Raw genomic sequence first — 10,250 nt, 5'->3', positions numbered from 1 at the left:
GTAGGCTCCAGTCCCAAGGTGGTGGGCCTTACCTCGAGAGCATATCCGCTGCTACATTCAGGATGCCAGGTACGTACGCTGCGTGTAGAGACGCTAAACGTCCCTCAACCCAGATAAGGAGCTCCTGTGCCATAAGATGAAGGCGGTGAGACCTCAGTCCACCCTGATGGTTGTACCCTGATGGTTGATGTAAGCCACCACTGTGGTGTTGTCCGCTCTCACCAGGACATGTCTTCCCTTCAGATATGGAAGGAAAGACCGCAGGGCCAGCAGTACAGCTCGGAGCTCTAGTGTATTGATGTGCCTGCCGCTGGCCGTTGGTCATGCCCCCCAGTGCTCTGAGGCACTGTGTGGTCACCCGCAGTTGTCGGTGATGGTGGCACTTTGGGTGCAGCTGCTGGGAGTTGAACCACCGTTGCAGAGGCCGGAGATGGAGCAGGCCCAGGGGAATCAGCAACGAGGCCGCCGTCAGCAAGCCCAACAGACATTGGCAGGTCAGGGAGGATACCACCCACCCCTGCTGAAAATGGTTGAGGCAAGATAAAATCACCTGAACCCTTCTGGTGGGTAGGCATGCTCTTATGAGGACTGAGTCCAGTTCCATGCCAATGAAGGCCACCCTCTGGGTTGGCGTCAGATGACTCTTCTTGTCATTTACAGTAATGCCCAGCCTGCCGATGTGGGTCAGAGCATGTCTCTGTCTGACAGAGTGTTGGTTGGGGCACAGATAATTGAGAATCAAAAATACTTGGGACGTGAGAGGTGCCAGGACAGCCTCCATGCACTTTGTGAACCATGAATTCGTAAGCCGTCCCTTCGAAAATTAATTGGAGGTACTGCCAATGACCTGGGTGAACAGGAACATGGAAGTACGTATGTATCCCTCAGGTCCAGCGTCACAAATCACTGTTCCCTGGACACAGCCTGAAACACGTGGGCTGGGGCAAGTATGTAGAACCTCAGTACCTTCAAGTACCCATTGAGGTTGCGGAGGTCCTGAATCCATCTCTTTTTGGGACCACAAAATAAGTGGAGTAGAGCCCAGCTAGCCGTTCTGATGTCTTAATCCTGCGGATGGCACTCTTGTCCAGGAGTGAGGAGATCTCCACCCACAGGGTTTTCTTCAGGGGGTCGGCCACCATGGAGACACAAAGGCCCCTGAAGAACAGGAGCCGGAATTGGAGTCGGTATCCCTTGATCATTGCGGACAACACCCAGTGGGACTCCACACCCTCCTCCCACTTTGCCCTTAGAGACCGGGAGAAGCTGCCGAGGCTAGGGAAGGGTGTGTCATGGGTCCTGCCGGGGCCTGCCTCCTCTGGCTCCCCAAGCACTTGGGTCCCCCAGGCACGTCCCTATGGCGGTGACGGTTGAGAGGTTGTTGCTTCACCGCATGCTGTGCCCCTCCCCGCTGTCATCCCTCAGCATGAGGCGATGGGGCAGGCATCAAAGACTCTGGGGGGTCCCGGCTTCAGTCACGGGTTCCACCAGGGGGGATGCCACCATCACACCTGTCACAAAGGGAAGCCATAAGCTCAGCCAAGCCAACAAGGCCATGGAGCAGCTTATGCCGGGACCTGCTTGGAGAAATAGGAACCCTGTGAGGGATAAATTATCTAGTACCTCTGCAAAAAACAGGGAAGACCCGTGTGCCCTATAAGGACCATGGCAGCTATCATGGTGTCCAAGGTTGCGTACTCCCCAGAGGCTAAGTGACTCTGCGCCTGCAACATCGCCATCGAAGTTATCAACCTCCTGACACAGGGCATGCAGCCTCCGTTTAAGGTGGTCCCAGCGGTCCGACTCCTGCCCCCATCCAGGACTGGCAGCAGATGGGCTTTGCCTGCGGTGGCTCCGTAAGCAAGTTAGGTCAGAAAAATTGATTTTCACCAGTTCCTCGCTCGATTGGTGTCCCTATACCAGGACGGTTGTTGCTAACATGCGCTAATGTGACTAGAATGGCATTGTAAGTAACAGCCAACTTTCCAGGACATAGACATGTCTTATATGGGCAGAAAGCTTAAATTCTTGTTCATCTAACTGAAGTGTCCAATTTACAGTAGGTATTACAGTGAACAAATACCATGCTATTGTTTGAGGAGAATGCACAACAACAAACAACTTTAATCATGGCAACTGGTTTGATACATTCACCTCTGAATGTAAATAATGTACTTACATTCAGTAATCTTGCTCTGATTTGTCATCCTGAGGGTCCCAGAGATAAAAATGTGGCATGGTTTTGTTTGATGAAATACATTTTTATATTCATATGTAGGAATTGGTTCTACAGTTTAATCCCCTACTGTTTTTGTTTGTTGTATTATCTTTTCCCAGATCTCATATGTTATATTCTATTCCATTATTTTCACATTTCTACAAACTTCAAAGTATTTCCCTTCAAATGGTATCAAGAATATGCATATCCTTGCTTCAGGTCCTGAGCTACAGGCAGTTACATTTGGGTATGTCCTTTTAGGCGAAACATTTTTAAAAAGCGTACAATCCTTCAGAGGTTTCATGATGCTTGTATCTACACCTCAGTAGATCATTTTAAGATTGTTCTATACATCAGTTGGGGTCTCTATAAGCTGCTGTATGAGGTCCTAAACCTATTGTGAAAGTGTATCCTTGTGTAACTAGTGTGAGGCTAGTTAGTAGTGTGCGCTAGTAGCATTTCAATCGGTGAGGTCACTCACTCTGAGACCTTGAAGTAGATGATTCCCTTGCTATGCTAGGCTTTTATGGAGGGAAAGGTAACAAGCCCAGGTTAGTGCAAGGAGAGGGATGGAAGCAACACTTTTATATTGATGCTGTTGTCCCGGATCATTGCTGCCGAGAAGGAAGAGGTCAAAGGGGGGTGGTGTAACCGGTGTGGAATGGCTAGCTAGTTAGCGGTGTGCGCTAGTATCGTTTCATTGTCGCTGGGATATGAGGTAACAACCGTGCCTGGCCTATGTTAAAAGTGTTTCTTTTTTTTAAGTACATTGTTTGTTAGGTATTAATCCTGTGTTAAAAGATGCTTAAAATGTATTAAAACCCAAACAAAGGGATTGTGAGATTGTGTTGAATTGTGTTTGGGAAATAAAGATAGACCAGTGGAGGCTGGTGGGGGGAGCTATAGGAGGACGGGGTCATTGTGAAAGCTGGAATGGTATAAATGGAAGGGTATCAAACACATTAAACACATGAAACAAATGGAATCCGCGTTTGACTCTGTTCCATTGGTTCCATTCCAGCCATTACAATTAGTCTGTCCTCCTATAGCTCCTCCCACCAGCCTCCTCTGAGATAGGTCATATTTCATTCAGTACAGAAATGTGTAGATGGCTTAATTTACCCTGTCCTGCGACTCAATTTACCCAATATCAGGGTAAACTATGCTAAGAGAAAACAAGCTACAGTATGTTTTCAAAAATGTAACGTTTAGATGAATTCTGAATATTTCCAGGGATACACAACATACTGAAATATATGTAGCCTATATATCTTTGTTAGAAATAATACTATATTTCCCTTGACAGAGTGACGCTGAATGTTAAAAAAAAAGCTACATTTACCCCACTTTCTCCTAGATTGTGGAATAGATTGTGATAGCGAATGATGTCTGGCAAACCTATAGGGGCACTCTTCAAAAAAGCACAGTCCTAGATTGCACCTCGGGGAGCGAGGAGGACTTTGGTGCAGCTTTCAGTCGCAAGATTCTTTCTATTATCAGTCCGTGCTCAGTCTTACAAGGGAATACATCAGTTCCTCGACTCTCCTTACCGTTTGGGTTTAAGGCAGAAATCCAGGTTAGTGAACTTTGTATCTATACTTTTCAGCTATTGTATGTTTGTTTTTTTTATTCTGGAGAAAATAAGAGAACACATGCTGTTGTGGTAAATTGGAGAATAAAGAATGGAGAAGGGAGAAAGAGTTGGATAAGCTATCCTTTGTTCTCTTTTGTTCATGTATTTGCATTCCTACCGGTGCGTGCGTGGATTTTCACATTCAACATCTTCGAGACACGATTTGCGTTTTATTATGTGGATGTTCCAAAGAGTCTTTCCTGGGATTTTAACAATTTGTCTGCGCTATGAGGTGTAGACTTTTTTTTTTATCCAGAAGCATCAGGGTGACAGGGATGTGTGTGCCCAAATCAATGTATGTAATACATTGAAAAAAGATCAAGTGAAGAGTAAGATGACAAATCAAGATTCAAACTTAATAGAAAAAAAGACAAACATGTTTTCCATGGTAACTCGTGTACACGCCTGTGGAGCCCCACAAGACGGTATGGCAACATTAACGAACAGTGAAGATAGAGTGAAGTAGCGGGGGTATGTGGTTGGGGGGATTGAGTCATTGCGCTTGTGCCTTCCCTGTCGATAATATGTCGTTTTTAATCATTACTTATATTTGTTTTATAATGACAAACATCAAAGACTGCCATCCATCCAAACTATTAAAGTTATACAATCAGTTGGATTTCACAGTTAACATCCTTCTGTAGCAGGCATCCTCTCAGAGCCTTGGTGGTGCAACAGGAGTTGTAAATTTACCTGCACATTTTCCTTCATCGTAATTTAACGTGTCTTCAGCCCTATTTGAGTTTTAATAGGAAATAATACATGGCTACCCGGTAGTGTTTACAGTAATCTGTGTGTGATCATATTGCTGTAATTTGTTTATCCCTCACACCCCTAAACCGGTACTATTTAATCCCCTCGTCGCCTATAGGCTCCATGTACTTCCCCAATGTGTGAGCATTGTCATGTGCTTTTGGCAGATCTATCTTGAAATCTCTCTTTGAAATGTCTGACTGTTTTATTTTAATGTGTGTGTATAGGCAAATGTCATGTAAACCGAGGAAATTAATTGAGTCAAACACATATAAATGAATCGCGCAATTAACTTAATTCGCATGTTATAGCGAACCTCAAATATGGACAGTAATTGGGAGGAATGTGAAAGCCTGTTTATCCGATAGCCTAGTAGAGAGGACCCATCCCTGCTCTGATATCAGCATGGATTTAGCTGTACAGTCCATAGTCTGCGCTGGCCTGCCGCATGGCTCCCTCTGTCCGCATCCCTTCTTGATTGCCCTAATGCAGCACTATGGACAGCTCCTATTATGATCACGCCCGTGTGTTCTGCAGTTCAAATAAATATGCAATATGGCAGTCGCTCTCTCACCCATCTAACAAGAAAGACAAATTAGATTCAACTATGTTTGGGACATTTTGGATAATGGTCAACCGAAGTACTTGCAGAAAATGTCATAGTCTATTGTTCCGTTCGTGATTAGTTTTGCTTAATTTTTTGAGAACCGCCTGCATGTTGAGCATTTTCCACCTTTTTGCTTCACTTAAAACTGTATGTCATACAGAAGAAACCTGTAACCTGTAATTCCTGTTTAGTATATCCATTCCCATGGTAAATATTGTTTTCCGTGACAGCCAGCCTACTGTTATATAAAGGAATAATTGAGTACTATTATCACCAAACATAATCTATCAGATAACAGTTAACTTCCAGTTCTCGGTTTTCTGATAGGGGGAAGGGAAGTTGAAGTATGTTGAAATCAGCTCTTCCTCTTACAAGCGTGGCTATGGAGTAAAATAAACACAATTTTGTGAGTGAGACCAGTGTGATAAAGTTAACCCTACACCCATACTTAGTTAAGCTATATGTATAGCTAAAATAGTTTAGCTATATGTTTTTGTTGTCATCAGTGGAGGGTGTATAGTACTACTACTCGGAATACTACTACTCAGTATTATACCATGGCATTGTTGAATAGTCCTTTCTGATTGGCTTGAAGGGCATTCTAGAGCATGCACTATTTCCCATTATAAACTGGGTGGCTGGAGCCCTGAATGCTGACTGGCTGACAGCTGTGGAATATCAGACATTATAAACTGTTTGGTTCCAGCCCTGAATGCTGATTGGCTGACAGCAGTGGTATATCAAACCGTATACCACGGGTATGACAAAACATTTAGTTTTACTGCTCTAATTACGTTAATAACCAGTTTATAATAGCAATAAGGCACCTCAGGGGTTTGTAGTATATGGCCAATATACCACGGCTAAGGGCTGTGTCCAGGCCTTCCATGATGCATCCTGCTAAGAACAGCCCTTAGCTATGGTATATTGGCCATATACCACACCCCTCATGCCTTATTGCTTAAGTATACCACGGGTATGACAAAACATGTATTTTTACTGCTCTAATTACATTGGCAACGAGTTTATAATAGCAATAAGGCGCCTCAGGTTTGTGGTATATGGCCAATATACCATGGCTAAGGGCTGTATCCAGGCACTCCGAGTTGCATCGTGCTTAGAACTGCCCTAAGTATGTTATATTGGACATATACCACACCCCCTTGGGTAATTTTTTTTTTTGCATGATAGAAATCAATGGATATAGTTTAACAGTTTACACGTTTTGTTTGAGCTGCTTTTGAAAGCAAAAGTCAAATTGAAAACAGTATTGGTATTGTTGAATTCGATTTTTATAATAGCAGCTAAGTCTGATGGCTTGGTTAGCTAAACTGGCGCGTCTGTTTGTTTGGTTACCATGGTAACTAATATAGCTATCAAAAGTAAACTTGCTAGCTAGCTACTTCAGTGGATGTTGAACACATTTCTACAAGCAAATAGTATAAAATGGATGGTATGACAGGGATAATCAACTCTGGGCTCTATGCGTTCTCTGGAAAATAATGCATCTCATCTTGTTGATTATCCCATGCTCATTCATTCCCATGCTTTAGTGGTTGCAAAGTAACAGGAGTTTGTGATCTGTAAAATAACATGTTATCTTATCCATGCTTACCCTGGCCTGAATCTTATTTAACCCGTGCACTAAAGTATAGAGAAAATCCAGACCATAGCCCCAAAAAATGTCTCACCAACCTGTCGTTTTTAAAATACCATGGCATTGTTTCAATACTCCACGTCGTTCATTATTTTCCACAGAACTCATAGCCCCTCGTTGATTTTTTTCCTTACTTTTTTATATACAGTCCACTAGATAGCAATAGAAGGTTAGCAGATTATACAATAATTTTCACCAGGCTTGTTGAACAGGTCCTAGTCATGCACAACAAGTGCTCAATAGGTTCCCAAAACCTATAGCTAAAAACCATTGTGTTTTTTAACTTCATTTTGTGAACTCAAGTCCCCCCTTCCTCCTCTAACTGTGCCTCTAACCTGCTATTCTAAAAGTATACCAGTGGGAATAAGTGTACAACTAAAACAGACCATTAAAGGGCAGCAGTAGAATGGGAGGCTCACTTGGCACATAATAACATTACCTAAGTCTCCAGAGAGGGTCTCTTGTCCTGTGGTTTATACAAGAGCACTGGATAGTTTAGAACTTGGAGTAGTTCCCATGCAGTGGTCACTTGTCTTTTTGCCAAAAGTATTTGGCAGAGTGTGGTCTCCAGATTGAAATGCCTTCCCCCTTTTAAAGCCCGACTGAGTGCTTTCTTACAACGGAGACAGGCGGCACTATGTTGGCATGATTGCAATGCTTTGAATTTTATTCAGCTTTAACTCGGTATTGAGGTTTGTGGTGGGTAATTAAAGGAAATTGAAATATGCTATGCATGGATTATCAAACGCAACAACCTGTCACACTTGTTAAGTCATTCTGATTTTATTATTCACTTTTAGGAGACACCATGGGAGGCAAGCTGAGCAAGAGAAAGAAGGGGTACGATGTCAGCGACCCAAAAGACAAGAAGGAGGAGATTACTGTGGCTGCTGTGAGTGCCGTTGAGGCCATGGCCCATGCCGTGGAGAGCAAAGCACCAGCTCCAGCCGCTGAGTTGGTAGCGAAGGATGCTCCTAAGGTGTCTGCTGCGGTAGAGGGAGCAGTGGAGTTGGCAGCGGTAACCATCACAGAAGCGACAGAAGAGGCCCTGTCAGCTATAGAGGCTGTGGCCAAGGGGGCCACCGCAGAGCCAGCAGCTGTACTAGATGAACCTGTGGCAGCACCGGCAGAACCAGCGCCAACAGCAGAAGAGGCCGTGGCTTCAGAAGAACCAGCTGCAGCACCAGAGGAGCCAGCACCAGCTGCAGCACCAGAAGAACCTGCAGCCCCAGAAGAGCCAGTGTCAACACCGGAAGAACCTGCAGCAGTAGCAGAGGAACCAGCTGCAGCTCCAGAAGAGCCAGTGTCAGCACTGGAAGAACCTGCTGCAGCTGAGGAACCAGCAGCATCACCAGAGGAACCTGTAACAGCACCAGATAAAACAGAGGCACCAGAAGAACCAGCGGCACTGGACGAAACAGCAGCTGCACCAAAAGAGCCTACAGTGGAAGAGCCTGTACCAGAAGAGCCTGCGGCAGCACCAAAGGGACCTGCACCAGAAGAGCCTGCGGCAGCACCAAAAGAGCCTGCAGTGGAAGAGCCTGCGGCAGCACCAAAAGAGCATGCACCAGGAGAGCCTGCGGCAGCACCAAAAGAGCCTGCACCAGAAAAGCCTGAGGCAGCACCAAAAGAGCCTGCACCAGAAGAGCCTGCGGCAGCCTCTGTGGGCCTAGCCGCAGCACCAGAAAAGGATTCTGAGGCTACAGAACAAGCCACAGAGGTGGCAGACACTACAGAACCTGAGCCTGCTGCTCCAGAGCCTGAAACAGAGACTGTTACAGGGGAGGCCCCAGAACCTGAGGCTGTGCCTGAGGCACCGGTAGAGGCAGAAGCAGCTTCACCCGCACTGGAGGAGGAGCCTACATCAGTTGCAGAAGCTGTGTCAGAGTCAGCCACAGAGGCAGCCGCAGAGCCAGAGGCAGCCGCAGAACCAGAATCCGTCCCAGAACCAGCCGCTAAAGACCTCCCCCTACCTGTAGAAGAATCCGTAGCAGAGCTTGAACCTGAAGCTGCTGATGCAGTAACAGAGGCAGCAGAGCCAGAGGCTGCCGGCATTGCAGAATTCATCCCGGAGATCATAATTTCAGAATCTGCTGCACCTGCTGCTGCAGAGGAGGCCAGCGCTGGGCCACTGGAGGCTGTGCTGGACAACAGGGAAGTTGTTTCCGCAGAGGAGGCTACTGCTGAGCCTTCTGCCCCTGAGGTCAATGGGGAGTGTCAGGAGCAGGCAGCCGAGCCGGCTGCCGTGTCTGCCCCGGAGCCACAACAAAAGGAACGTGTCAATGGCATTGACAAGCCAGAGGATGCCTTTGAGGTGCAAATTGACTGTGAATTAAAAAAGGACTTGAACCTGACTGGCGATATCCATATTCCTGAGGCAATCGGTGAGGCAATAAGTCAGGCTGTTGACTTGGTCTGAAGCTAATATAAATGTGTCCCTAAAGTCCCTAATGATCCGAAAAAACCTCCAACACAAGCTTCTGAAGATAAATATAAAAATGTCTGTTATGGCAAAGGAGTTTCCGGTTAACTAAAAGGAAATACAACCACTCAAGTGTAGAGAGGGGGAGTGAGGTACATGTGAAGGAAGAGATGTAAGGCATGGTTGCAGTGTTGAGTCTTTGTGCCCCACACGTCATTGCATAGGGGCAGCCTGTGTTTGCAGCATTTGTGGTGAGATGAAAGCCAGCAACATTTGAGGGATGAGTATAGTAAAACCAACAACAACAAACAACTGGACAACAAAGAAAAAAACGTGACATTGACATTGGAAATGTTGAATGGAATGAGTAGTCTTGTCTTTGTGTGTGAGCCTGATGATTATTACAAATGGTTTATCGGAATAGCATTCAATAGTGATCTAACTTAGACTTTCACATATCCTTTCCTTAACTACATGACAAAATAATGGATGAGAAGTTTTGGCCTTTTATAATGGTGCAAACAGTAAGGAATATTCATTGATGGCTTGGAATGGAGAATAAAAAAAGACTGTTATACCTGATTGTTCTTTTGTTGTTATGTATTCTATATAAATTAGGCAAAAGTCACAGGGCCTTATCGTATAATGACAGGTCATTTTAGTCAATTTTAGCATGTTACAATTATTTCAACTGTATTTTAAGATACCTTTATGATTGATTATAATAAGTAAACCTAGGTGCAAACAATGGAGATCTTTGAAAACTGAAATTCGTCCAGTGCTTTATTGTTGATGGCTGATAGATTGAGTGCACCAATATCAGCAGTCGGAGACATTACCTACAGAACATCATTCATTTCAAACTTCTACAGTTATGTACAGACCAGGTTTCTTTTGGGTTAGGGGTCGCCAGATTGTATTACCTGTAGACCAATGTCCTCGAGGTCATTGGCCTTGCAA

At 45.0% G+C, this 10,250-nt stretch overlaps 1 protein-coding gene across 1 annotated transcript; it reads left to right on the top strand.

Annotated features, from left to right (window-relative positions):
- Positions 1-3,625: 3,625 nt before the first annotated feature.
- On the top strand, positions 3,626-9,867 carry si:dkey-56m19.5 (skin secretory protein xP2). Its single transcript, XM_035735729.2, has 2 exons — positions 3,626-3,794; positions 7,669-9,867. The coding sequence occupies exon 2, from the start codon at positions 7,677-7,679 to the stop codon at positions 9,285-9,287; it is 1,611 nt and encodes a 536-aa protein (XP_035591622.1). The 5' UTR covers positions 3,626-3,794; positions 7,669-7,676; the 3' UTR covers positions 9,288-9,867.
- The last annotated feature ends 383 nt before the right edge of the window (positions 9,868-10,250 follow it).

The sequence above is a fragment of the Oncorhynchus keta genome, chromosome 2 (genome assembly GCF_023373465.1).
Source record: "Oncorhynchus keta strain PuntledgeMale-10-30-2019 chromosome 2, Oket_V2, whole genome shotgun sequence".
Lineage (NCBI taxonomy): Eukaryota > Metazoa > Chordata > Actinopteri > Salmoniformes > Salmonidae > Oncorhynchus > Oncorhynchus keta.
Note: the sequence above shows the minus strand (reverse complement) of the source record. Positions and strands in the feature narration are given on the sequence as shown.

Bases quoted from the DNA above. Each gene is read 5' to 3' on its own strand.
- si:dkey-56m19.5 (XM_035735729.2), top strand. From the start codon at position 7,677: ATGGGAGGCAAGCTGAGCAAGAGAAAGAAGGGGTACGATGTCAGCGAC.